At 36.8% G+C, this 27,676-nt stretch overlaps 2 protein-coding genes across 14 annotated transcripts in view; one reads left to right on the top strand and one right to left on the bottom strand.

The window, feature by feature from the left end:
- PIBF1 (progesterone immunomodulatory binding factor 1) overlaps positions 1–890 on the bottom strand; it is a 197,489-nt gene extending 196,599 nt beyond the window's left edge. For 7 of the 10 annotated variants that reach the window (XR_012009976.1, XR_012009977.1, XM_072782816.1 and 4 more), the window contains exon 1: positions 643–843. The gene's annotated coding sequence lies outside the window, so the exon portion shown is untranslated. Of the gene's footprint in view, positions 1–192 lie in introns of all 10 variants that reach the window. The other 3 variants (XM_072782813.1, XM_072782814.1, XM_072782815.1) reach the window with 3 other exon arrangements.
- On the top strand, positions 236–27,667 carry DIS3 (DIS3 homolog, exosome endoribonuclease and 3'-5' exoribonuclease). 4 transcript variants are annotated; one of them, XM_072782811.1, is made up of 22 exons: positions 1,050–1,408; positions 1,678–1,745; positions 2,039–2,196; positions 3,920–4,113; positions 4,466–4,539; positions 8,907–9,074; positions 9,818–9,982; positions 11,078–11,191; positions 11,323–11,460; positions 12,041–12,187; positions 13,080–13,196; positions 13,456–13,557; positions 14,468–14,532; positions 14,619–14,703; positions 16,931–17,058; positions 20,449–20,535; positions 22,565–22,721; positions 24,090–24,304; positions 24,610–24,778; positions 24,911–25,069; positions 25,700–25,822; positions 26,658–27,667. In XM_072782811.1, exons 4-22 carry the CDS (start codon positions 4,020–4,022, stop codon positions 26,739–26,741), a joined length of 2,391 nt encoding a protein of 796 aa, XP_072638912.1. In that variant the 5' UTR covers positions 1,050–1,408; positions 1,678–1,745; positions 2,039–2,196; positions 3,920–4,019; the 3' UTR covers positions 26,742–27,667. The 4 variants fall into 4 exon arrangements, with proteins under 4 accessions (XP_072638910.1, XP_072638911.1, XP_072638912.1 ...); XM_072782809.1 differs by lacking the exon at positions 1,678–1,745 and having other exon boundaries at positions 236–1,408; XM_072782812.1 differs by lacking the exon at positions 2,039–2,196 and having other exon boundaries at positions 1,052–1,408; positions 26,658–26,892.
- The last annotated feature ends 9 nt before the right edge of the window (positions 27,668–27,676 follow it).

Genomic DNA, 27,676 nt, shown 5'->3' on the forward strand with positions numbered 1-27,676 from the left:
TTCTCCTTAGAATCCTGAAGGATCTGTTCAGGGCAGCACCAACAGAAAAGCATGCAAGAGCGAAGGCTGGCTGGCACGGGGCTGGCGAAAACGCACAGCAGCAGAAGGCCGTGGTGGCCTGGCCGGGGCCAAGCCTCGGGGGAGTTTGAGGAGGCCTCGCCCCCCTACCCCACCCCCCTTACACAGACGCACGTGACAACCTTCACCATCCAGGCTGCGGAGAGCCCTGAAAGGTCAGAATGTGTTCGAAATTTACTCTGCAGGCCACGAGGAGGCATCGCTCAAGGGTCTTCTAAAACGGGAAACCGTGAAATAGGCACATTTTAATAGACTTCCAGAGAGAATGACAACAAGAAAAGAGAAGACCGAGCCCTCTAAGTGGCCCTTGGTCACCCTTTCACAACAATGGTTAGCAGTTCTCTTGTTTTAATACGACAGGTGTGCGGAGGGGAAATCCCTCCTTTCAGAGGGAAAAGGGTAGAGAAAGGTGAAATCAGAGAGAGGCAACATCTGGATGCCAAAGGATCAGCGGCTGGGACAAGCCCACACACACACAGGCGGAGAGAAGAAGAAAAGCCCAACTCGGCGGCGCAGGAGGAGGAGTCCCTTGGTCCGCGCGGCAAAGGGATAGCCGCGAGCTACCTCGAAAGCTTCAACGACACCACGTGTGCGGCTGGGCCAGCCACCACCACCATCGCCTCTTCAAGGAGCTGAAAAGCGTCTCCAAACAGAAGCCCAGGATGCAGCTCCTCTAGAAGGAATCTCAGATCGGGGACCGTTATTACGACCCGTAACCAAGACAACCACTTCCGCGCCCGTAAAGGACGGAGGAAGCGGCTGCGCGCTTGCGCCCAAGCCGCCGGAACTCAGCCCGGATCCACCCCCAACGCGAGGAGCAATGCAGGCTGGGATCTGTAGTCCAGAGGCAAGCCCCGCCCGGGTCCTGGAGGGAAATAACTCCGGGCTCCGCCCATCCTCCTCGTAGTCACCCAATCCTCGCAGCCCTCAGAGAGCCAACGAACGTCAGCCTCGACGTTTTCCCGCGAGAAGTGTTTACTAATACCCTGGAGCGGGAAGGGGTGAACCTCGGGGTAGAGGATAGTTGTACTGCGGGCCTGCTCCTGGGCACTTTTCACCGGAAGAGCGCGACCGGGGTCGGGGTACCGCGCTGCGGAGCAAGATGCTCAAGTCCAAGACTTTCTTAAAAAAGACGCGGGCGGGCGGCGTGATGAAGATCGTGCGCGAGCATTACCTGCGGGACGACATCGGCTGCGGCGCGCCCGGGTGCGCTGCGTGCGGGGGTGCGCACGAGGGGCCGGTCCTCGAGCCGCAGCCCCTGGACCCGGCGAGCAGCCTGTGTCCCCGGCCGCACTACTTGCTTCCCGACACCAACGTGCTGTTGCATCAGGTGCGTCGGCGGGCGGGCGATCCGGGGTCCTCGGCACCGCCAGGAGAGGGGGGTGTGATGGGATAGGGAAACTGAGGCCCCAGGAGGAGCGTCTTGGACATTACGTACTTAGGGAGCGGCAAACCCCATCTCGGAACCTTTGCCTCCTGTCCCCCAGGCCGAGTTTCTTTTTTTCCTTTTTTACTTCTTTCTCTCTCTCTCTCTCTAATTCTTGGAGTAATAAGGATTTTAGATTAATTTTCTAACTCCTGGTGTCTCTTCTGCCTTAGATTGTAAGTGTCTGGAGGCCGGGGACCCGGGCTTCTGTGGCCTCCAGCTTGCAACTCCCAGGCAGCTTGTAAGTGCCTACGAATGAAAACTTTGTGGGCCGACGTATTTCATTATTAGTGGACGTAATTCTACAAAATTTTGTGGTTCATCTGTGTATATATGCTCGTCTGTAATAGACCTGAAGGGGTTTTTTTGTAGCAAAGTAACTCCTTAGTGTATACATGTTTTTTTTTTTTTTTTGTAGCAAAGTAACTCCTTAGTGTAAACATGGTGTTAAAAAAAAAAATCGACAAGGTTTTATATTGTGCAGAAACAATTTAAATAGGAAAATTTAAATTTTCTCTCTTTATTTTTTTTAAGATCGATGTCCTTGAGGACCCTGCCATCAGAAATGTGATTGTCCTGCAGACAGTTCTGCAAGAAGTGAGGAATCGGAGTGCTCCAGTATATAAACGGATCAGAGATGTGACTAATAACCAGGAGAAGCATTTCTATACCTTCACTAATGAGCACCATAGGTAAGCGGGAAGATTATGTTGTTTACCAGAAAACCATAGACTTAGATAAATTTGGGGAAGGGTCCCTGGCAGTAATTGTGACATTGTTGGAAGATGTACGGGTAAGTTTCATACTTAGGGGAGGATGATTTGGTTGTTCCACGGTTGTACCTGAGTTGCACACAGGCATTGATTAGATCAAACCTAGAACCAAGTCTCCAGTCTCCAGACTCCTAGGCTGCTGTAGGTACTTCTGTTTCCAGAATGTCTTCATCCTGAATTGGTTTCAGTATGAATAGAGCAATAAAATCTCAGAAGAGGAGATTTTACCTAGGTTCCTGGAATATGATATTATTTGATAACCAACATAAATTGATAAAATGTAAGAGTTTATGAAAGAGAGGTTTAAAAATACAAAGCAGATTTATTAACAGACTTTTAAAAGTTAAGCTAATACTTTTTTTTTTTAACTGATCACATTGAAGAAGATAGGGTTAAGAGATAGAATTCTTTGTTCCATTTCAGATTTACACCCTTTGAACATAATATGTGGTTTTAAAGAATATTTTGCTGTTTCTTATGTTACATAAATTACCTGTGTTAAGTTCTAGTATACTTTTATTACATTAAGTTAGGGCTTCTCAACCTTGGTACTATTGACATTTTGGATTGAATAATTCTTTGTCGTGGACAGGCTGTCATATATATCATAGGATGTTTAGCAATATCTTATGCTTCTACTCACTACATGCTCATAGGAACCCTTCTTCACCCCCATCCACAGAGCTGTAACAACCCAAAATATCTCCAGACATTGTCTGAATATTTGCTAGGCAGCGCATCACCCCTAGCGGATTAGACAGTAGAATCCCAGCAATGAAAGCTCATTGGAATGCACATATTTAAAAATGTTTAATTTTTCAATTTTCATATTATTTCTGTAGCCCGAATTTAAATATTCTTGTAAAAATCATTGGTAAAGCACTTGTAGTCATCTTATTGCTAGCTTGCCCTTGAAATTCAGAAACAGAAACTTGTTTTTCAGTGCAGAGTGACCAAATTTTTGTGGAGCACTATCATCAGATTCTTAGCAATTAGAAGTTAGCAATTTTTCTGCTTAAGTGCAGTGAATAGAGCTTAGCAATACAGGAGTTGAAGGATACTGGGGCACATTTCATCTAAGATTCTATTTGCTCAAGTCATGCTAAAACCAATTCAAAATATAATGATAGTGTCTGACTAGTAAGCTTAAAGCATTAGGAGGGGCATTTAATGGTGAGAAATGAAGCAGTTCTAAAAACTTAATATAAATAAGTGTAAGATTCTAAAGTTGATTCTGTTAATTTAAGTGTTAGAAATTTTTATACTGAATTTGTTATTTTACTCAAATTTGGCTTTGAAAACATTTAAGGAAGTAAGAATGCTGACATATGGGAATTTAGAATGGATAGACTACAAAGGAATAAACTGTCACTATTTTTATATGATCTTTCAGTCTCTAGATAAGCTCTGTCATTTACTGAGTATTTATCATTGGTGATTTCCATGTACTATGTACATGGAAATTTAATCATCGTCGGATTTGTAGCTTTGGGAATTACTGTTAATCTATAGTTCAAATAAAATCTTATCAAACCTGCAAAGTTTTATTATAGTTTAGTGGTTTTTAAGCATTTATGTTCTAAGACTTTTTATATGTTCTTATTTCTGTTGATTTAAATTTATCACTTTGTTTTGTATTTAGAGAAACTTATGTAGAACAAGAACAGGGAGAAAATGCTAATGACAGGAATGATAGAGCCATTCGAGTAGCAGCAAAATGGTACAATGAACATTTGAAGAAAATGTCAGCAGAGAATCATCTACAAGTTATCTTCATAACAAATGACAGAAAAAACAAAGAAAAAGCCATAGAAGAAGGAATACCAGCTTTCACCTGTAAGTCTAAATGTAGAAGCTGTTAATTTTTATATGCATTTGCAAACAGGAAGTTGCAAATCAGGCCCTTGGTCAGATGTTCACTTGAGTATTTAATATTTTCGTATTCCTGTATACTCCATCTGATGTTTGCATTTTTTAATTTCTCAGCATTTCTCAGCCAAGTAAGTTGTGGTGCTCAATGGCTGTTAATTTCCCCATCACCCTTTGTAATTGGCTTAGCAATAGAAACTCATAGATATGCTCGACCCAATACTTCTCTTTTGACATGACCGTATCAACAGATACAGATTAAAAAAACAAAACAAAACACAACAACCTGACTTTATCAGGAACAAAACTTGTTTTTCAGGTGAAGAGTATGTAAAGAGCCTAACTGCTAACCCGGAACTCATAGATCGTCTTGCTTGTTTGTCTGAAGAAGGGGTATGTTTTGAGTTTGTTTTACTTTATTATTTTTTTTGTAAAGTGAAGATATTAAAATAGCCACTTATTAAAGTAGCCATTTTGGGATATTAAATTTATAGTTAATCAAGTTTAAAAATTAGAATATTGGTAGGTAAGCTGGAATTGAATAGGATTTGGGTTATAAACAATAAGAGTAGCTGTAATAGGCTTATCAAAATGCCATTCCTAAAAGACTTGACTTTCTAAAATAGCACTGTTCATTGATAGACCCTCAGCAATCTGAGTTGGGCCTGTCACATCATAGCACCATCTGTTTGATAAATGAATAGAGGAATATGTGACTGGTTTGTGAATAAGGTATAAGTATTTGACCAAAAAAAGGACATGGACATTGCAGATAGCATAAAGCTGTAGAATTAATCCTGAAGGAAGAAGGAAGGAAGTCATAAGAGAACAGGAATGGTAGGGGCCAGCTAACAAAAATCTAGAATTTCTTCTGTAAATCAATAATTTTTAAACTACCTAAGTCTAAAGGGCTGCTATGAAGAGAAGGTAGCAGGTAGGAATCTGGGCTCCCTACTTTATAAATGGCAGACTAGAAGAAATTAAGGGTGGGTACCTGGGTTACTCATCCCGGGGTCCTGGGATCAAGTCCCGCATCAGGCTCTCCACAGGCAGCCTGCTTCTCCTTCTGCCTATGTCTCTGCTTCTTTCTCTGTCTCTCATGAATAATTAGACTTTAAAAATCTGAAAAAAAAAAATTAAGGGTACATGAATGTAGATCTGAGAGGAAGGGGAGGGAATGATCAGAAGTGTTGTTTATTTGGGGGCACCTGGGTGGCTCAGTCGGTTAAGCATCTGCCTTCAGCTCGGGTCATGATGCTGGGGTCCTGACACTGGGGTCTTGGGATCAAGCCCTGAGTCTAGGAACCTGCTTCTCTGTCTCCCTCTGCCTGCTGCTCCTCCTGCTTATGATCATTCTCTATCTCTGTCAAATAAATAAAATCTTTTTAAAAAGTGCATTTGAAAGACCACTCTATTCCAGTTTGTGAGCTGATGCATTGTATTAAGGACAGAGTTAGCTGCAGGAGGAGGAGTAGAGGGATCCGTGCAGTAGTGGAGATGAGGGCAAGCTGAGTGAGTCTGTAAACCTCATGGGCACTCACTTTCTTATATCTGAAGTTAGCAATAATGACTTTGGAGACTTGTAATGAGGATCAAATGAAATAATAACAGTATTAATAAAATTCTTATCTCAGTGCCTGAGACATAGCTGTGGTGAATGTAAATGGCAGCTGTCATTATTATAGAAACAGGTTTTATGTGATAGAACATGAGATATCCAGTCTTTACAACATTTTCTTCATCACTTCTTATCTTCAATCAACTACTTGACAAAATTAAAAGGAAGTGAGAAAAGAAGAGCTGGGCTTGATTTTTAGAATAAAGATTTAGGGACTGCCCAACAGGTAGTCACTAGTACCATCTGGCTGTTGAGATTTAACTCAGATTGAAAATTCAGTTTCTCACCTTTTAAGTGCTTGAGAGCTGCTTGTGCCGGTGGCTACCAAATTGGAGATCATAAAAACTATTCCTATCATCACAAAGTTGTTTTGGATAGCGCTGGTCTAGAAGAGGAAAGAAGAAGTAACCTAACATTGGTAATATATAATATTTGATTGAAGACTGTGGTAGGGCGACTATAGGACATGACGAAATTACAGCCAGTTCTGTTGTAATGCAACATGTATGTTCTTCAGATTCACTGTGTCATGCAAAATTACGTAGTGAAAACAGCAGAGCTAATGGGAACATATGTTTGGGGCACACTCAGAAGCTTTGTGAGGTGGTGAAAATAAGGTTATCTAAATTTGGACAAAAAGTTACAGAAGGTGACGATGGTGTGGCTCATAAAACACACGGTAATCTAAAGTCACAGATGTTTGAGAGGTGACTGTTTTGTGGATTCCTCTGCAGCTTTGTTTTCTGTGTTTACATAGTATTTTTTAATACAGCAGTTGCATTGGAACGAATTCATGTTTTCTAAACAAGCATTATGGGAGAACAGCCTGTACTTAGCACCTAACCCAGATTTAGGATGTCAAGGCAGAGATGTGAAAGATGTTAGCTAAGTAAGTTTGCTTCAAGACAAGGACATTTTAGCTGAATGTGTAAGGGAGTTAACCATCTTAATAACTAGGAGAAGAGCATTTTATGCAGAGGAATCAGCAAATAAAGGCTCTGAGGTTAGAATAAGGTGGCAAGATCAAGAAACAGCTGGAAGATGCCTGGGATGGAGTAAGCAAGGGAGAAAATGTTACAAAGGAAGTCAGAAATATAGGCAGGGACCAGATTGTATAGGATATAGTGAGTCATGGGGAAAAAATTGGATTTTAGTCTATGAGTGCCGGACAGATGTTGAGTGGGAGAAGATTAAGATTCATCTGGCTGCTCTAAGAGAATAAATTAGAAACAGGCTCTTGAGTTAGGAGGATATTTTAGGACTCCATGGGAGAGACAAGACAGAAAATAGGACCATAGTAGTAGCAGTTAAGGTAGTGGGAAGTAGTCAGATATTAGGTGTATGTTGTAGATAGATGTGGTAGGGCTTGGTGATAGATTGGATGGGACTGGGAGGAATATGGATGACGTTAGGTGTTTTGCGTGAGCAATTATATTAGTAGTATTGCTTTATTTACACAGGATGAAGGCAGGGAGCAGGACTGAGTAGAAAATCCTAAGTAAGGTTTTAGACGTTTAAGTTTGAGGTAACTGTTAGAGCTCTTAGTGCTTTTATGGTATGAGCAGTTGGACATGCAAATCTGGGGCTTCTGAGGGGGTCTAGGACTAGAAATACAGATATACTAGAGAGATAAATTTGGATCTTATCAGCATATAAATGATGTGTAAAACCATAAGACCAAATGAGAATATGTGAGGCAAGGATTGGCAGACTTTTTTTTTTTTTTTAAACAGATTTATTGAGGTATAATTCACATAACCATACCATCTATTTAAAATGTACAGTTTTGGGATCCCTGGGTGGCGCAGCGGTTTGGCGCCTGCCTTTGGCCCAGGGCGCGATCCTGGAGACCCGGGATCGAATCCCACGTCGGGCTCCCGGTGCATGGAGCCTGCTTCTCCCTCTGCCTGTGTCTCTGCCTCTCTCTCTCTCTCTGTGACTATCATAAATAAATAAAAATTAAAAAAAAATAAAAAAAAAATAAAAAAATAAAATGTACAGTTTTTTGTATAGTCACAAGATTATGCAACCATCACTACAATCTAATTTTAGAACATTTTCTTCCCTTCTAAAATAAATCCATATCCATTACCACTCAAGCCCAGTCTGTTCCTGAAATGCCCTTGCTTTAGCCCCACGCAACTACTGATCTTTCTATCTTTGTAAATTTACCTATTCTGTGTATTTCATATAAATGTAATAATGTAATATGTGGTCTTCTTTCCTTTCTCTTTGATACATACTTAGGAATGTGCAAGAGGATTTGCTCCATTATATGGAGCAGTTTAATTTTATATTTAACTTTTCAAGGAACTGCCAAACTATTTCCCAAAGAGTGTGCAGCAGTTTACATTCCCCCCCAGCAATGTATGAAGTTTCCAGTTCCTCACCAATACATGTCTTTTTCATTATAGCCTTTTTAATGAGTGTCAGGTGATATGTCCATAGGATTTTGCTTTGATTTGCATGTCCCTAATGACTAATGGTGTTGAGCATTTTTTCATGAGCTTGTATATTATATGTAATACATAGGTATATATCTTAGCTTATGTATGTGTATGTGTGCGTATCCCTATTCAGATCCTTTGCCTGGTTTTTAGTTGAGTTGTCTTTTTATTATTGAGTTATAAGATTTTTATATTCTGGATACAAGTTCCTTATTAAATACATGATTTGCAAATATTTTCTCCCAGGTAGACATTTTTGGTAAAGAATCAGTTTCTTCTTTTCTTTTCTTTTCTTTTCTTTTCTTTTCTTTTCTTTTCTTTTCTTTTCTTTTCTTTTCTTTTCTTTTCTTTTCTTTCTTTTTTTCTTTTCTTTTCTTTTCTTTTCTTTTCTTTTCTTTTCTTTTCTTTTCTTTTCTTTTTTTTTAGAGAGGGAGAAAGGCAGGGGGTGGGGAGAGGCAGAGGGAGAGGAAGAGAATCTCAAGCAGACTCCCTGATGTGGGGCTTGCTTCCACAACCCAGAGATCATGACTTGAGCCAAAATCAAGAGTCAGACACCCAACTGACTGAGCCACCAGGTGCCCATGGATGATTTTCTTTTTTTTTTTTTAATACCTGATAGTGATGATAGTAGTTGTCTGTTGAGTGTATGGAAGATTTACATACTAACTGCATCTTGTGGTTTGCTTATTTCACAGAATGAAATAGAGAATGGAAGAATAATATTTTCAGAGCATCTTCCTTTAAGTAAGCTACAACAAGGCATAAAATCTGGTACATACCTTCAAGGAACATTTAGAGCCAGCAGGGAAAATTACTTAGAAGCTACAGTATGGGTTCATGGAGACACTGAAGAAGATAAAGAGGCAAGTGTTGTGTACATAAATCCCATATATAGTAAAAGGCTTTTTATGATTTTTATAAGTGTTAAAAATTTTGTATGAGAATTTAAACTTACTTTACCCTTCTAGTTTATCAGCTTAAAGGCAGTTATGTGAGAAGTCATAAATAATAGAATGAATCACTTTCTTAGAGAGATGTTTATGGAAGAAAATAACTTTTTATTTACCCCACTTTAAGGGAATTAAAGTCTAATCAAACAATAATAATAATAGTAGGATGCCTCTATTTTCTGTATTATGGCTAGTTATGGGAAATGCTGTTTACATAACCTATAAATGCTCCAGAGGGTTTCACACACTTTAAAGCAAATAGTAATTATTTTTGGTGCTATTTGCAGATACTCTTCTAACTGCTTTGAATGCTGCATTTCATTTAATCTTCAACTGTGCCTATGAAAGCAGATATTCTTTTTTTCATTCTACAAATCAGGACCCTCAGATTTAGAGAGATTAAGACGTTTTCCCAAAGTCTTTTGGTATTAATGTAAGAGTTATGGTAGAGCCATGAATACAACCCATATTTTCTGACATGTTTTCTCTACTTGATATTGAGAAATTAAGAAGATGGAGTAAAGGGACACTATAGAAAGGAGAAATATAGATAAATAGAAACACCCATTATATCTTTACTTCTGTTAGGTAACATTCCCTTTATTATATTGCCATTAAAAATGTCTGAGCATGTATCATTTTGCTGTTTTACATAGATAATCTTACAGGGACTTAAACATTTAAACCGAGCTGTTCATGAAGATATTGTGGCTATAGAACTTCTTCCCAAGAATCAGTGGGTGGCACCATCTTCTGTGGTTTTACACGATGAAGGTCAAAATGAAGATGATGTGGAAAAAGAAGAGGAGAGAGAACGCATTGTATGAAACCAAGCAGGTTTATGTTTTGTCTGTGTAGTTTTGTAGAATTCATTAGTGTTTTAGCTTTGGAGAAAATTAAACACATTTCAGTGCTTTCAAGTTTACTGAGTAAGATTATAGTTCTGTGGGTTTAATACATTTCATACAGTAGTTTATTTTCCCTCTTAAATATTTAAATAGTCTTCCTATCATCTTCTTTTGCTCAAATAAACAGGTTTAAATATAAAAAGACTGTAACTTGGACATGATCTGTCTGAATTAGGAGGTTTAAGTAAATACAAATTAGAACTTCTCTACATTGCTTTTATGTAATACTAAAATTACATCAGCATAATAGATGTATTTTGGGGTCCTTATATAGCGCCTGTTTAATTCCTTTTCTGTTAACAATATAATGAAGAGAATGCTTTCAGTTGTTTCTTTACAATCTAAAGTCTACCTGATACGACCTATTTATGTCTATATTTTAGAATTACAAGAATAATGCAAATAGTTGGAATTCAGACATTAGTAGTTTCCTTTTTATAAGAATTGTGTTCAGTGCTCTGGAGTCTTAATATAGTGTTATTTTTTTCAGAGTCCAGGCCATAGAGTGTTGAAATGAAATATCATAAAGTCCTTCAGCTATTTCTAATAAATACTCTTTATTTGGGTTTTTGTTTTGGATAAGGAAGAACTTTTAAAGATACATGTCTTTTTAATGAATTAATAAATGCCACATGACTCTGTGGTGCAACTACTGCTAAAATCCTAACCTGTTAATTCCCAGATTTGTCTGTGTGTGATGAGTAAATCCTCATAATTAAAACTGAACAGTTGAATTCTGACATATTTATTTGGTTATATATTTTTTTTTCTTTGTTTTTTGATGATCCGTTTTTGTAGTGCATTATTATTGTAGAAATGTTTCCATGGCTTGGTTTGGCATATTCTGACCTAGAATTTTGAAGCATCAAGATTCTGTGACTCTTTGTCATAATTTACTCCCTAGAAGTGTTAGTATCCATATTCATATTCTGACTTTAAAGAGAAATTGTTTCATTATACGTAGAGGACAAACAACTGACGATTTTTATTTTTCTTTTTAAATCTCAGCTTAAGACTGCTGTAAGTGAAAAAATGTTAAAGCCTACGGGTAGAGTTGTAGGAATAATAAAAAGAAATTGGAGACCGTATTGTGGCATGCTTTCCAAGTCTGATATTAAAGAGGTGAGTAAAGAGCCTGTTGGTATGTAATTAAAAATGTTACGCATTAAATAGAACTTAGAGCCTTCCGCTTCTACCTCCCTCCTCAGATTTGTGTGTCTGTGTATAAAATCTTCTGTCTTAATTTTCTTTAGTCAAGAAGACATCTCTTTACCCCTGCTGATAGGAGAATCCCTAGAATTCGAATAGAAACCAGACAGGCATCTGCATTAGAAGGACGGAGGATTATTGTTGCTATTGATGGTTGGCCCAGAAATTCTAGATATCCAAACGTAAGCTTGAATGATTTATTTTGTTTTGGAATATTAAGAATTGGGTATGAAATTGCTTCTTTTAGTGAAAATAGAATCTGTTTCTGTAATAAAATTCATATTGAAATATGGAATATTTTACAAAGTTAACTGATAAGTAGTACATCTTATTTGAAAATTGATCTTATGAAATTCCAATACACATCGTTTGTTTTTACTCATTTTCTAACAACTTTTGATAGTGGTTACAAAAATAGTACTTAAAACCTAAGTACTTAATTAAATAGTACTTTAAAGTACTGTTAAAGTACTTTAAATGGTACTTAAAATGTAATAAATTCTAAAGCTACCATATTTGAAGGAATTTTTTTTAATTTAAAAGGTCATAGAAAATAGACAACACTTTGTTATATAAGAACTGGGACCTCAGGAAGTCTCCATCATAAATCACTTGAGATTTATGGATTCATTTTAAGAAGAAATGGAAACATTTAGAAATACTGAAGTGATAGATAAATGTTTAAGAATTTAATGTCCTAATAACATACACCAAACAAAAAGCTATAAAATTCACCTTTCTAATAATAGCTTTTGGTTTTAGGGACACTTTGTAAAAAACTTGGGTGAAGTTGGAGAGAAAGAGACTGAAACAGAAGTTTTGTTGCTTGAGCACGATGTTCCCCATCAGCCATTCTCACAGGCTGTTCTTAGCTTTCTTCCAAAGATGCCCTGGAGCATTACTGAAAAGGTAAATTGAAAAAAAAAGAATGTATAAATTACTGTATCTGGCCTAATTTGATTTTTGTATGTGTGGTTTTTTTTTTTTTAAGATTTTATTTATTTATTCATAAGAGACACAGGGACAGGCAGAGACATAAGCAGAGGGAGAAGCAGGCTCCCTGCAGGGAGCCCGATGTGGGATTCGATCCCAGAACCTTGGGATCACATCCTGAGCCAAAGGCACATGCTCAACCACTGAGCCACTCACACGTCCCTGTATGTCTTTTTAAATATGTAGAAAATAAGCGTCCATTTCTTGATCTCAGCTCAGGTCTTGATCTCAGGGTTGTGCATTCAAGCCCTGCATTGGGTTCCACATTGGGCATGCAGCCAATAAATGAAGGGAGGTAGGAGAAACCATAGCCCCGTCCTCCCCTGCTGCATTTATGCTAGATATAGAATTCTTAGGTATTACAAACATTATTTGTTTTACTGAAAGATACATTTTTCTGGGGAGCCAACACTAACATGTCAAATTATTCAAAGGTAAAGAAACCACAAGGTAAAATTATAGTACGTGGTTATTATTAACAAATAAAGTTTCTTTTATAAGGTTTTTTTTTTTTTTAAAGATTTTATTTATTTATTTGACACAGAGAACATTCACAAGGAGAAGGGGAGCAAGAGAGGGTGAAGCACACTCCCTGCTGAGCAGAGAACCCAATGTGGGGCTCAATCCCAGAACCCTGGGATCATGACCTGAGCCAAAGACGGACACTTAATCTGCTAAACCACTCAGGCGCCCCAAAACAAAGTTTCTTTTAAAATACATAGAGAGAGATGTCTGATTTCGTAAGAGCTTTGTTTCATTTGTGCTACCAAAATAATTTTTTATATCTCAGCAATGTGGCATTTTCTAGGACATGAAAAACCGAGAAGACCTGAGACATCTGTGTGTTTGTAGTGTGGACCCACCAGGCTGTACGGATATAGATGATGCTCTACATTGTAGAGAACTTGAAAATGGAAACTTGGAGGTATTCTTGTTGTAGTGACATTCTTATCTGAATACATAGTTCTGTTTTTGAGTTTATTTTCTTTTGACCCAGTATAGAATTTGTGAATTACTCATGCCTAGTTAGTTGTAGCTACAGAGACTAATGGGCACATGTCAGAAATTGAAATGGTAAAAGTGATCATCCTTTTTCACTTTGTTCAGTTACTTCTCATTAGAACTCCATTAGTATGTTTACCCAATTAAGCATGTTGACATCCTTTTATTCTTACCTTTTTAAGGTTGGTGTTCATATTGCAGATGTTAGCCATTTTATTAGGCCAGGAAATGCTTTGGATCAAGAGTCAGCCAGAAGGGGAACAACTGTGTATCTTTGTGAAAAGGTAAATGGGTTAAATTTAAAATGGAATTTTGACACGTGCTTGGAACTTTTTTCAGCATCTGTTTTATTCTTACTAATAAAATCATGGGAGGTGTTTCCATCCTCAGTATTTAGTGAAATACGAGGAATAACTGTTATATATAAGTTGTGCATTGTTAGTTTGTAAAAACCATGGGCACTCTGGAATTCTTGAATGGTCTGGAATAGTACCTGAATTAGCTAAATGACATACAAAGAACAAGGGGGCCATAAATCAGTGAAAATAATGCAGTGTGTTTGGTTATGAGTGACCCAAATAACAAATAGGTTTAGGTGTGATATAAATTGTTTTGTAACATTTAACTTATTAGTTACGGGTAACTAATGTGTCTTCCATTGCTTCAGAAGTTCAGTCATGAGTCTATTTTGTCATAATTTACCATTTTTTCTTTTTAAAGGAATCTTCTATAAACTTACAGAGAAAGTTGTGACAGTGGAAGGGAAAGTTAAGCTTACTCTCTTATGAATCCATTGTCAGAGTTCTTGCGTGCAGCTTTTTTCTGTAAAAATTTTATGGCTTTTTTTCAGTATGTCTAAAGCACCACATAGTCATAGAGCTGTTAAAACTTGTGTCTGCTATCTAGTCCAAACCTACTGTCTAGAGCAGGGATTGCAGACTTGAAGGACAGCTAAGTGGCTTGTGGAGAGGACTTATGCTTAGATCCACTGACAGGAAGTCCGGTTTCCTTTCGTTGCTTCCTGTTTGTAACAGTTCCATGGAAATACTTTTCTAGAAATAGATATATTTCTTATTTTCTCAATTCACAAAGACCTGTTCTCCCCTTTTAAATTAATGCTACTTGAGAATGAAACGTCAAATAAATGTGTGGCTATAGATAAGTAATATGCACTCTTGTTTTTTCCTGTTCCAGAGGATCGACATGGTTCCAGAGCTGCTTAGCTCTAATTTATGTTCCTTAAGATGTAATGTTGACAGGTACTGATACATGTTTTTTTCATGAGAACATAATATTTACTGTTTTAATGGATTCCCATTAACAAACACTGGACTTTCCTCCGTAGGTTGGCATTTTCATGTATTTGGGAAATGAATCACGATGCTGAAATCTTAAAAGTGAGGTTTACCAAAAGTGTCATTAATTCAAAGGTTGGTTTCATGGTTAATATTAAATGTTTAAGATCTTTGGTACTTTTAACAGTGTTCTAGATGGTTTTGAAAAAGATTTGTTAAAATTTTCCCCAATATTGTAGCAAAATCTTATTTTTCCATTTATCTGCTTAATTCTTGACGCAGTTGTCTTATATTCAGAAACTTACAAAGCCTGGGTACTTGAGAAGACTAAATAGATGGCTTTTTGTCCTAATTCAGGAACACTAGTATTTGAAATCGTTCCAGTGTATAAACTGGTCAGTATTTCCAAACTTGGCATATACACCATCTTGTGATATTCACAATTTTTCAGAGAAATGATGTTATAAATTATCCTTGGATTTTAGCAGAATTACCCTGAAGTTTCGGGTCAGAGTGGAGCCAGGTTCTTATCCTTCTCTTTTTTGGAAATCTCCCCACGTTCCCTTATGTTCTCACTCTGCCCTTAGTCTTCCTCTGAAGTTTGCCATCAAGTAGTTGCTTTCAGCTGTCTTGGATGAACTAATGGTTGGAAAAGCAGTATTGAACTGATAGTTACTGATGTATGAATGATTTAAGCCTTCCTCGATTTGTGTTTTTTAAAGAGGATGAGTTTCTTTTTCTCCCAGACTTGATCAGTGTAACAAAATTATATGAAACAAGTTCAGTCAACATACAACAGAAAACATTTTTGGAAGGGAAGTCTTAGTTCTTAGTAGATAACTTGGATTCCCTAAGAATCTGACCTGGCCTGCATTATCTAACTCTCCTATGCCATTCCTGGTTTTTACTTGTGAAACTACCCTTTTTCTTTTTCTTTTTCTTTTTCTTTTTCTTTTTCTTTTTCTTTTTCTTTTTCTTTTTCTTTTTCAGCTTTTTGATTTACTTGAGAAGGAGAGAGAATAAAAGGGGCAGAGGAGAGGGAGAGGGAGAGAGAGTCCCAAGCAGGCTCCGTGCTGAGCTCAGAGCCACACGGGCTTAAATCTTGTGACCAAGAGATCATGACCTGAGCTGAAACCTGATGCTTAGTCGACTGCACCACCCAAGTGCCCCTAAACTTTTTTTATTTATTTATGTTTTTGATAAGCTAAAGAATGGTAGTTTCCCATGAGGTGCAAAATAGGAACAGAAGCACTATTTGTATATTCAAATTCTAATTGGAAATTACTTGAGATCTTTTTTACTATGATTGGTCTCATTTTTAGATACTTAATTTGGGATATTTCATAGACATTCTGTAAAACATGATGTCTAGGCTATTACAATGTTCTTAGTTATTTGTCATTGAGTAAGGAAGTAATGATGATCTGAAAAGGACTTCACAATAGTCATTGCCAGAGAATAATATAACTTTCATTTTTACTTTATTTTGTGTTATCTAAGCATTTATTTGTTAACTGACTTGTGAAAGTAAAGTTTAAGCAATTTATTTACCAACAGATACTACCATTTTGTTTTGTTTATAAAGATTGACTTATTTTTAGAGGGATGGCATTAGTGGGGAAGGGGCAGAGGGAGAGAGAGAATCCCAAGCAGACACCCTGCTTACTGCAGAGCCCTATCCCATGACCCTGAGATCATGATCTGACCCCAAACCAAGAGTCAGACACTCAACGGACTGAGCCACCCAGGCACCCCATTTTGTTTTTTGTGAACATAGTTTGCTTATGTTGTGTAATGCATCAGATACAAATTAATGAATCAGAAACCATAGGTCTGGAGTATATATATAATGGCTTAGGACTATCTTTTGTTATTGATTTAGGTTTTCCAAAATCATAGATTTTATTTAGTGCAAATAGGAAAATATAGTAAACCAGGTTTTTTTCCTACATGTGAAATAAATTTTTAAAATTATTTTTAGAGCATGTGAGGGTAGGGGGCATGGAGGGACAGAGGGGGAGAAAGAATCTAGGCTCCGTGCCCAGCCTGGAGCCCCATGTTGGGCTTGAGCTCACAATCCTAAAATGATGACCTGAGTTGAAAATAAGTTAGCCACTTAACTGAGCCACGTAGGTCCCCTATAAACCAGGTTTTTTTTTTTTAAATTATTTATTCATGAGAGGTAGAGAGGCAGAGACACAGGCAGCGGGAGAAGCAGGCTCCATGCAGGGAGCCCAATGTGGGACTCGATCCCAGGACTCCAGGATCATGCCCTGGGCCAAAGGCAGGTGCTCAACTACTGAGCCACCCAGGGATCCCCAGTTTTTTTAAGAGTTATACTAACATGTGGTTTTCTTTTTAGGCTTCCCTTACATATGCTGAAGCTCAGATGAGAATTGATTCTGCAGCCATGAATGATGATATTACCACTAGTCTCCGTGGACTAAATAAGCTAGCTAAAATTTTGAAAAAAAGAAGAATCGAAAAAGGGTATATTTCAAAACTATTTATTAAGAAGTGTGTTAATTTATTTATCCTAGTAAGATAATCTGTGAACTCTTTAAAGTGTTTTATCATGGACAGACTGTTTAATGAGCTGAATAGAAACTCAGAGACATTCTTTTTCTTCTAGCTACCTTTTATATTTGCAACTTAATTCTGGACTGATGTTTGTTCAGGAGCTCTGTCTTTGTAATTTATTATGCTAAAGAATTAAAGATCTTGGAGAAATTCTAGGGAGGCAAGAGCTCCTTAAGACTTTTCCATGGATTATTTCTAGTTTTAGTTAGAAATGAGTTTCTATATTGAACACTGGTTTTCAGATACTTAAATAAATGTAGATGAACTACTTGTACTTTAGAGTTTGAAGTGATTTTACAGATTGTTTAATCAACATTACATGATTATAACATACATTTATTTATTTATTTATTTATTTATTTATTTATTTATTTATAACTTTTAAATGATTAAGAGTTATATAGAAGCAGTCTTCCCAAAGATCTAATAACTAGTGGCAGATACTTGTCATCTAGGTATTCTATCATGGGATTTGCCTAACTGCAGCAGTATAAGATAAGGACTATCCAACCAAAATTGTTGAAGTAAAGTAGTTAAATTTGATTTTTAAAAGATAGCATCAGCTCTTGGAGTAAAGCAAGTATATGAGCCTTTCAGATGTTGGTCTTGGGTTCCCCTGCCCATCCAGAGGACGGTCACAGGTGGTTACTAAAAGTGCTTTATTGTTGGGAAGTACAAATTCTAGAACTGTGCTATTTCATAAGGTGTGCCTATGTAAATTAAAATTTTTAAATAGTAAAGAAAATTAAGAATTCAGTTCCTGAGACACTAGCCACATTTCAAATACTCAGTAGCCACATATGGCTAGTGATTACCATATTAGTGTAGATAGAGAACATTTCCATCTCTGAAGAAAGTTATATCGGACACTATTTTTCTAGGTAGTTATACTGAGTCATCTTTATATCTACTCAAAAGGTCAGTTTTCTGCGAATACTCAGTGGGATCCTAAATATAAAACTTGGCAGCTATGTAAGGATAACTTGGATGCATTAAACCCAAAGAAATTAAAAAGGACACAAAACACATTTTTCAGCAAGCGTTTGTTTATTGAAGGTTTATATAGTATGCAAGATATCAGAAGAAAGTTTGAAGATAATGTTTAGAAAGTTTGTTTTAAAAGCAAAATGAGTAAAATGCAAATTGAAACTATTCATTTTGGTGGTTTTAAGGAGAAATTTGCATTAGTATTTAGCTTCTCTTGATTAGTACAGGAATGATAATTTTTTAAAAGATTTTATTTAAAAAATTTTTTTGTTTATTTACTCATGAGAGACAGAGAGAAAGAGGCAGAGACATAGGCAGAGGGAGAAGCAGGCTCCCTGTGGGGAGCCCGATGTGGGACTCGATCCTGGGATCCCAGGATCATGACCTGAGCCAAAGCAGATGCTCAACCACTGAGCCACCCAGGCACCCTCAGGAAAGATAATTTTTAACTTCAAAAATAGTCTTTACTTTTAATTTTGTAACCAGTCATCTACTGGTGAAAAAGAGGTCATCGAGTCTTCTCAGTCTTAGGGGAAAATTGAGCAAACAATCAGGAAAAAAAATTGTTATTTTTTTGCTTTCTTAAAGGATATGTTCTGTTTTATATTTATTTTATGTCTGTCTTAAAGGATTAATGTTATGTCATGAACAGACATAACGTTTTAAGTATCATATGAAGAAAAAGTGATGAAAATGTGATTAACAAATCCTGCTTTTGGGGCACCTGGGTGGCTCAGTTGGTTGAGCATCTTCCTTTGGCTCAGGTCTTGATCTCTAGGCCCTGGAATTGAGCCCCACATGTGGCTCCCTGCTCAGGGGAGCCTACTTCTCCCTCTCTCTATGTCTGCCGCTCTGTCTCCTTGTGTGTTCTCTTTCTCTTTCCCTCTCTCTCTGTCAAATAGATAAATAAAATCTTTAAAAAAAGCAAAAAATCTTGCTTTTAAGGTCAATGTATTGATAAACACAGACTAAATCTAGTGTAGAATCTTACTGTAAAGACTGCATGACAAGAAAGGAATTATTGGTCAAGAATATTTGTCAAGAATCTCAGTCTAGTATTCCTTTGGTAGTTCTAATAAAGTTGAAGAATTGAGGGAAGAGGTGAAGAGTTAGCTTACACAGTTTGATCTTTTGTCCCTCCACTTTTCTCCTCTTCTCCACGATTGATTAGGGTTACCCACCTTCATTTAAAATTCTTTGTCTTAAGTGGTTTGAAGCTAACCTGATGAAAATAGCATCAGGGCGTGAAGAAACATAAGACTTGCCCTGTTGGAATTTACTTTTCCCAGGAGAACCTGCCAGCTCATTAAGTGAACCATGCATATAAAGCATTTAGAATAGTCTGTAATCTGACACGTAGCACTCCGTTTCAGTAGCGTCAGTGTGTGTACGTTACAGGGTCGTGGCTTATCAGTCTCTGTGTTGGCTGAGCGAATGTGCACGTACTTTTGAACTGTGGATATTCTGATGTTACTTATCTCCCCATGGCAGCTTTCCTTTTGCCACTCTGCATCATCCTTCACCCCAGTACATTGTTTTCTGCAATAAAATATTGCCAGTTACCTTCTTTACTTACAAAAGTGATTACAAATCCATGTTTATAAGTAATTGTAATACTGTTATCCTCTGAGGTACCTTTTGAATCTTGCTTAGAAAACACTGAAATAGTGGAAATCTGGAAATCTTCTAAAAAGTAAAATTTCCAGATTGTCTTTAGCAAAATTATTTTCTAGCTACTGGTTGGGTGATTGTTTTGGGGTGAAATATACATTTACATATTTTTCTAAGAGGCTTTTCTCATTTTTTCTTTTTATAGTATGTGTTAATTGTATACTTTGTCATCAACTAGAAGCTTCATTTTAGGTTTTTTCATCTACTAATTACATGTGCTAATGCTTTATAATTGCATGTGTACTTTTATTATGTCCAAATGAATATATGTAATTTTTAAATGTCCAAATGAATACATATAGTTCAAAAATTAAATATTTGTGCATACTCAAAGTAAAAAAAAAGCTCAGAAAAACTTATGAATAAAAACCCATCGTTTGGATACAGAACATACTCAAATTCTTGGAAGCACAAGGACGCATATTTTGTTGAGTTACTATTGTCCTGTCTTAAATGCACTTTGATCTGTGAGATGCAAAGCCCTCAGTGAAAATAGAACATAAAACGTAGCAGATGGTCTTAAAGGTTTTAGAAGAAAAAGTATTACTTGCTGTGATCATTTTCTATTTTAAAAGCATCACTTCTGGAATTATATCTGTTATTGGCTCACTTTACTAATTTACATCTTTAATTTTTATTTAGGGCTTTGACTCTTTCTTCTCCAGAAGTTCGATTCCACATGGACAGTGAAACTCATGATCCTATAGATTTGCAGACCAAGGAACTCAGGTATGTAAATTCTTGCTGGGCAGTAGATAGGATTTTTATTTTAAATGCAATAACTAGTATATATATTAATAAATAAAACCTATTTGTACCCCAAATACCTGTTTCTAGTAGGGTTATGATTTCTGTAGATCTTTTTGACTTAGGATATATAGAGAAAAATAAATATGATTTTGCTTTTTAGTTTTTCATACATAAAACTGAGATTAGTATTATAATAGAAGAATTTCCAATTTGATTTGTTCTGGATGTGTGGCATATTAGAACTTGACCAATAATAGTTATGGTAACCAAGAGATTGCCCTGGTTAATTTCTTAAGTTTTTAATGTAGAAGAGCATAGTGGTCATGACCTTGTGCTTTAAAGCCAGACTGCCTAGGTTTGGATCTCACTTCCACCAATAACTCAAGACAAGTTATTTGGTCTTTTTATGCATCTGTTGGTAAAATAGGACTGATAATGGTAACTACCTCACCAGATGTTCTGAAGAGTGCTCAGATGTTATTGTTGTTGCCATTGTATTGATTTGGTTGAGATTGAAGAAGCAAAGTTAAATCACTTAGGCTTCTTTTCTATGCCTTTTAAAAGGTAATTCTGAAATTATTATTATTATTTTTTATTTTTTTAAAGATTTTATTTATTCATGAGAGACACAGAGAGAGAGAGAGAGAGAGAGGCGGAGACACAGGCAGAGGGAGAAGCAGGCTCCGTGCAGGGAGCCTGATGTGGGACTTGATCCCAGGACTCCAGGATCATGCCCTGGGTCAAAGGCAGGCACTAAACCTCTGAGTCACCCAGAGATCCCCTAATTCTGAAATTAAATGCACATGTATACTCTTCTCTTAGATGACCAAGGATTAAAAATGAGACAGTATGCAAGTTTCTTAGGACCAGTGTGTGCTAAAATGAAAAAATACTTTTGGGAGAACTGTACAAAAAAAACTAATGTTAATGTGAACAGTGAGCCTAATACTAAGACGTTTTTTGAGGAAAATTTCGAATCTAACTTTGCTGAAGTAGAGTATCACCCCTTTCTTTTTACCGAGAAGAAGACAAAACACATTTCTAAGAGCTTGTCCCTGTAGTTTTAAAGGTATCATTATATAATGCCCATTCAGCCAGTGATTTGGGAGAAAGAAAGCACAATGTACACAGAATACAGATCATTAACTAACCTAAGTTTTAAGTAGACATAGACTATACAGAATGAAGAGTAACATCAAATTGGTTAAGAGTTTTGAAGTCAGTTAAGTGGGCTTGAGGCTTGTTACTACTAACTCTGACTTTGAGCAAGAGAATAATGTTACACATCCTTAGTTTTCTCATTTACAGAACAGAACGAACATATAGCTTTTTCTATATGGATACAGATGATACAACATAGCTAATGTCAGGCCCATAATAAATATCCAGAATAGGTATTGTAAATATAATTTCTTCATTTTGGTGATTTATTGGTGAATATTTTACTTTTTAAGCCCAAATTATTATGACCTAAATAGCTTTTAATTCTTATTAGTAAACTTTATTTTGGGCAGCCCAGGTGACTCAGTGGTTTAGCGCCGCCTTCAGTCCAGAGCCTGATCCTGGAGACCCAGGATCGAGTCCCATGTCAGGCTCCCTGCATAGAACCTGCTTCTCTGTGCGCCTCTCTCTCTCTCTCTTTCATGAATAAATAAAATCTTAAAAAAATAAAAATAAAAAAATAAACTTTATTTTTATGGAGTTATAGTTAAAAATCTCTTTACACTTCATAAAAGCAGGTGAAAATGCTTATGGTTTGGATTTTATATATTACTAGAGTTAGTGAAATTTCTGTTTCTTAAATGCAACTTTAAAGTCTTGCATGACATTTACTCCATGCAGTAGATGCATAGTAAGATTGTCAGCATAGCAGCTGAGAAATGAAAGAGCCCTAGGTTACAAAAAATATACATGTGCACACACATATAGAAATGTTTACATAGAAATACTTGTCATATGTAGAAGTCTCAAATTCTTTTTCCTTCTTTAATGATTTCTCTATTGGCAGAGAAACAAATTCCATGGTGGAAGAATTTATGTTACTTGCCAATATCTCTGTTGCAAAAAAAATTCATGAAGAATTCTCAGAACATGCCCTGCTTCGAAAACACCCTGCTCCTCCTCCATCAAATTATGAAATTCTTGTTAAGGCAGCTAAATCCAAGGTAAGGTCACATAGTTTGCAAAATCATCTGTATTTGAATTGTGATCTATCCTTTGTACTAAATAATCTACATTTGCATCTGCATGAAAGTTTTGTTGGTTGTTTTGATGCAAAGATATGTGAGGAGTACTTTTGATTAAGGAAAAAGATCGTCTAAGATGGATGCAGTCATCTCCTTCTACATTGAAATCATTTGCTTATTTAATAAAATCTTTTGATGTCTGAACGAGCACCCTGTGCTACAGCCAGAAGTTCCAGACTAACCTATTTGCAGTATCTTGAACATGTGAAGCTCTTCGATATCTTTTTGCCTATATACATTTCTCTATATCTGTATTATTTTATGCCTCCTCTGAACTGCCTAACTTTAGAGACTTAGAAATAATTGTTTTTCCTCTTATCTTCAACTCAGTTAAGCCCTTTTTATATCATGGCCCTAAGAAAAAAGTCCGTTTATTGCATACATTAGGGGAAAAGAAAAATGTAGAAAGGGTACCATATCCTACACCTCATTTTGGCATAATTACCCTTACCTGCGTGGTGACTATGGCTTATATTGGTTTTCTTTGGATCTCTTGTTTAGTTTGTTTAGTTCCCATCTCTCCTGTCTAGAAAAGAGCTGGAAGTAGTGTTTGGTCTCAGGGTATTATTCCAATAGAATGGTGTTGGTTTCTGGTTTTTCAGATTTTTTTATCTTTATGGTGGGTCTTCTACCCCTATCCATCAGAACAGAAACAGCTGCTCCTCTGCTCTAAGGCTGACACTGTAAATTGGGGAATTTTCTCTTATTGTCCTATATCTTCCTAAGACATGGAAGAGGAGAAAGGATTTAAGCATTTTTGCCTCAACTCCCAAAGTAGAACAAAGCTGTTGGTTTGATGTATCAGTATATTGAGCTGATGTAGTATAGTGACCATTAAGGTATTATTTAGCCTCTGGCCTTTACTTTTACTTTGAATGGAAGGAAAATATATATCTGCAGAGGAGATCCAGAAATGCTGGAAAGTATCCAGATCTGCATTGATTTTTTTTTTTCCTACCCAAAGAATAGGCAGGCACAGATTGGACTTTGAGAAATTACACTCTTGCTTCCACCTTCCACCATTCTTTTTCCCTTTGAAACTACTTCAGAATATTGATACCTTAGTACCTTTAAATGCTTTCAGAAAATTTTAAGCTTTGATGTTGCACAAAACAATCACTGCTTTTTATAAGTTATTTTTAGTTCTAGGTTAAGGACAAAAGACAAGAATACTTATTATATGGTCAAAAACACCATATTCAGTTCAGTTTATTGTATTTTGAACACATGATGATACTGATTTTAGAATGTTTAATATGATGCTGTTTCCCTTTTCTTTGCTTTCAGAATTTGGAAATTAAAACTGATACAGCCAAATCCTTGGCTGACTCTTTGGACCGGGCGGATTCCCCGACTTTCCCATATCTCAACACTCTCTTAAGGATATTAGCCACTCGCTGTATGATGCAGGCTGTGTACTTCTGCTCTGGAATGGATAATGATTTTCATCATTATGGCTTAGCATCTCCAATATACACACATTTTACTTCACCCATTAGAAGGTATTTTTTCCTGGGGCACCTGGGTGGCTCATTCAATTAAGTGTCTGCTTTCGGCCAGGAATCATGATCCCAGGGTCCTGAGATCAAGCCCCAAGCTTCCTGCTCCTTGGGGAACCTGCTTCTTCCTCTCCCTCTGCCTGCCACTCCCCCTACTTGTTCTCTGTCCCTGTCAAATAAATAAAATCTTTAAAAAAAAAGTATTTTTTCCTTATAAAATTATAGGAGGTAGAAAATAGTTCATTTTGAACTGTAAAAAGATATTTTAATGCTAATGTAGCATGATTATTTCTCCTGCACACATCTAGATATGCAGACATCATCGTCCATCGGTTGTTGGCTGTGGCTATTGGCGCTGACTGTACTTATCCAGAGTTGACAGACAAACACAAGCTTGCAGATTTATGTAAAAATCTCAATTTCCGGCACAAAATGGCTCAGTATGCCCAACGTGCATCAGTGGCTTTTCATACTCAGGTATTTGCCTTCTGTCACTAATGTCAGGGGAGATGAAGTTTTGTTCACTTTCAATTTAATTTCAGAATACTTTTTGTTAATTTCAAAAATATTTTAAGACAACCCTTAATAAGGCTATGTGTTATCTTACAGTTGTTTTTCAAAAGCAAAGGAATAGTAAGTGAAGAAGCCTATATTCTGTTTGTAAGAAAGAATGCTATTGTGGTGTTAATTCCAAAGTATGGTTTAGAAGGTACAGTCTTTTTTGAAGAAAAGGACAAACCAAAGCCAAAGCTTATTTATGATGATGAGGTATAGTATTTCTGATGTTTTTATTTTGGGGTCTTTTGAGGGAGTACTTATTCTTTGATGGTACCAATAAAGGACAGAATTATTTTTTTTTATCCTACAGAGTTTAATTGTACCAACTAATAAGCTGATTCTATTCATAATTTCTCACTTCAGTATATTTTCCCACATTCTCATGTTGTCCTTGATTTGTTTCATACCATGTAGTTTCCTCCCCTCAGGAAAACCTGAATTATGCTTTGCACTCGGTGGACAAGTGCATCAGAGTAAAAGAATAAATGGCTGCTTATTGCTCAGACAGGAATTTTTTAAACCTGTTTCCAGTGTTTGACATGCTCTCTACTGCCCTAACTCTAATAGAACTGTAACACAGCAAACTTTGCCCACAGAACCTTTTTCTCTGGTAGACCAGCAATCTGGTCATTAGTGGGGTGAGGATCCAGAGATTAATGAATATATATATATTGGGACCATCTTACTGAGAGGTGGGGAGTATGCACATAAGTGGGTTATATATATGTAAAGCTATTAGGCTAATGGTTTTGGTTATAGTGAACACCTCGGTGCTTATTAAATATGGAAGTAATTTTTTAAATTTAACGTGAAAGATAAAGTAAAATATGTTTTATTTAGGTACCTTCCCTTAAAATAGAGGATACAGTGTTCCATATATTTGATAAAGTTAAAGTGAAAATCATGCTAGACTCATCCAATCTCCAGCATCAGAAAATCCGAATGTCCCTGGTAGAACCACAGGTAAGACCAAACTTCACTGTCCATGTTGTGATGGTAGAAAAGGTACATATTGTGTGAAAGAGAGGGATGTGGTTCTAAGTTATTTCTGTTCAAGAATAGGGGTCTTATAAGTAGTGTGTGAGCCAGATATTTGCATGACAAATGCTATTTTCTCACTGATTTCCCTAGGCTATGGGATCCCAGACAATTGGGATTCTTTGGAAAAGGTCCTCAGTACCATAGGCAGAGAGCTGTCTGAGATCTCCTGCCTGGTCCCTTTTCACTTTTATCAGTTTTGAAATCTGCAGTTTTAAAGATTAAGTATGTTTCACCCTAAAATATTAGTTCTTTTAAGATTTTATTTATTTATTCATGAGAGACACAGAGAGAGACAGGCTCTGGCAGAGGCAGAAGTAGGCTCCTTGAGGCAGCCTGGTGTGGGACTTGATTCTGGGACTCCAGGACCCTGGGATCATGCCCTGAGCTGAAGGCAGATGCTCAACCGCTGAGCCATCCAGGTGTTCCAAGATACTAGTTCTTTGTTCGCCCCAGCACACCTGAGGCCTCTGATGCTATCAGTGGCTCAGCTAGGACAAACTGGACATGTTCTAGCTAAACCACACTGTCTCAGGACATGCTTCTCACACATTGAGATTGTGCCTGTCTTCATTTTTGAACCACTATTTGTGAAGTATGTATACTTTGTGTGGAAGACCCTTTACTAATCTTAATCTCTTTCCCCTCTCTATCCTCACATCCTTTTAAATTTGAAAATGTCAGTGGGGAAGGGGAAGATGAGATTGATTCCTTATTTTATGCTTTTACTCACCTTATTTTTCTGTTTGCATTACTTTAGATTCCAGGAATAAGCATTCTGGCTGATACTCCAAACATGGACAGTGATGAACCAGAGAGAAAGAAAAAGAAACATGAGAAATAGCTATAGTCAACAAAAAAACTTCAAAGACTGGTTTCCGTAAAACAAAACGAAAACAGAAACAACAAAAAAAAAACCTGAGAGAACATTTTTAAACCTAAGAAGTATGTGATACAGTTTGTTACTTTTAAATACATTTCAATGGTTTTAAAAATTTGCATTTTTTTTATTGAACTGTTTGTTGACCATGTCTGTCCATGTACTTCATTTTGGGATTGAACAGAACTATTTATGCATAAAAATTCAATTGAATATCCATCACTTAAATAGTGACAAGATAGCAACCTCAGGGATCTGTAAAGATCATTTAGATGGAGCATTCATCTGCTCACTAAAGGACAGATTAACTTTATATAAGTAATTTGATTACTTGATATTAATAGAAAAAACCTATCATTTTCCTATGGAGGAAAGTAGAACATTTTTAGAAGTCAGAATCTGTTTAGAACCTGTTTCTAAATCATGAAAGCTATCCAGGTTTGGTATGGCAGTTTTTAGATTTCAAGACAATGACGTCAAGATTTGTCAAGGAATTCAGTCCTTTGCCATCTTTATCTAATTTATGTGAATTTCCTATAAACTTTTACCATTAGAAGTTTCCTGCATTCTTATTAGTGGTCCTTGAACAGCTGTGAGTGTCTGGGAATTGAATGTTATAGGAAGGCAAGTAGGATATTTTGATCGACTGGAAAAAGTTTTTAATATCAGGTAGTAAGTATGATCATCATCATCCTTGACCTTTAGCTCAGACCTCCCCCCAAATAAGGCATTAGGGGCTCAGATAGCAAATAGAAATGGCACTTTAAACGTCTGCATCATGTTATTTATAAAAAGCAGGTTCATGAGTGACTTTTAAACTATATATGTATCAGGTTCTGTGGGAACGGGGATTGTCTAATGACCTATTAAAAGGAACAGAATGAAGTAAAGATTACAAT

The sequence above is a fragment of the Canis lupus genome, chromosome 17, assembly GCF_048164855.1.
Source record: "Canis lupus baileyi chromosome 17, mCanLup2.hap1, whole genome shotgun sequence".
In the NCBI taxonomy this organism is placed as follows: Eukaryota; Metazoa; Chordata; class Mammalia; order Carnivora; family Canidae; genus Canis; species Canis lupus.

Excerpts from the sequence above, each read along its gene's own strand:
- DIS3 (XM_072782809.1), top strand. The coding sequence starts at position 1,181 with ATGCTCAAGTCCAAGACTTTCTTAAAAAAGACGCGGGCGGGCGGCGTG. Across the intron at positions 9,983-11,077 it reads AAGAGGAGAGAGAACGCATT|CTTAAGACTGCTGTAAGTGA; the intron begins GTATGAAACCAA and ends TTTAAATCTCAG. Across the intron at positions 12,188-13,079 it reads CCTGGAGCATTACTGAAAAG|GACATGAAAAACCGAGAAGA; the intron begins GTAAATTGAAAA and ends GGCATTTTCTAG.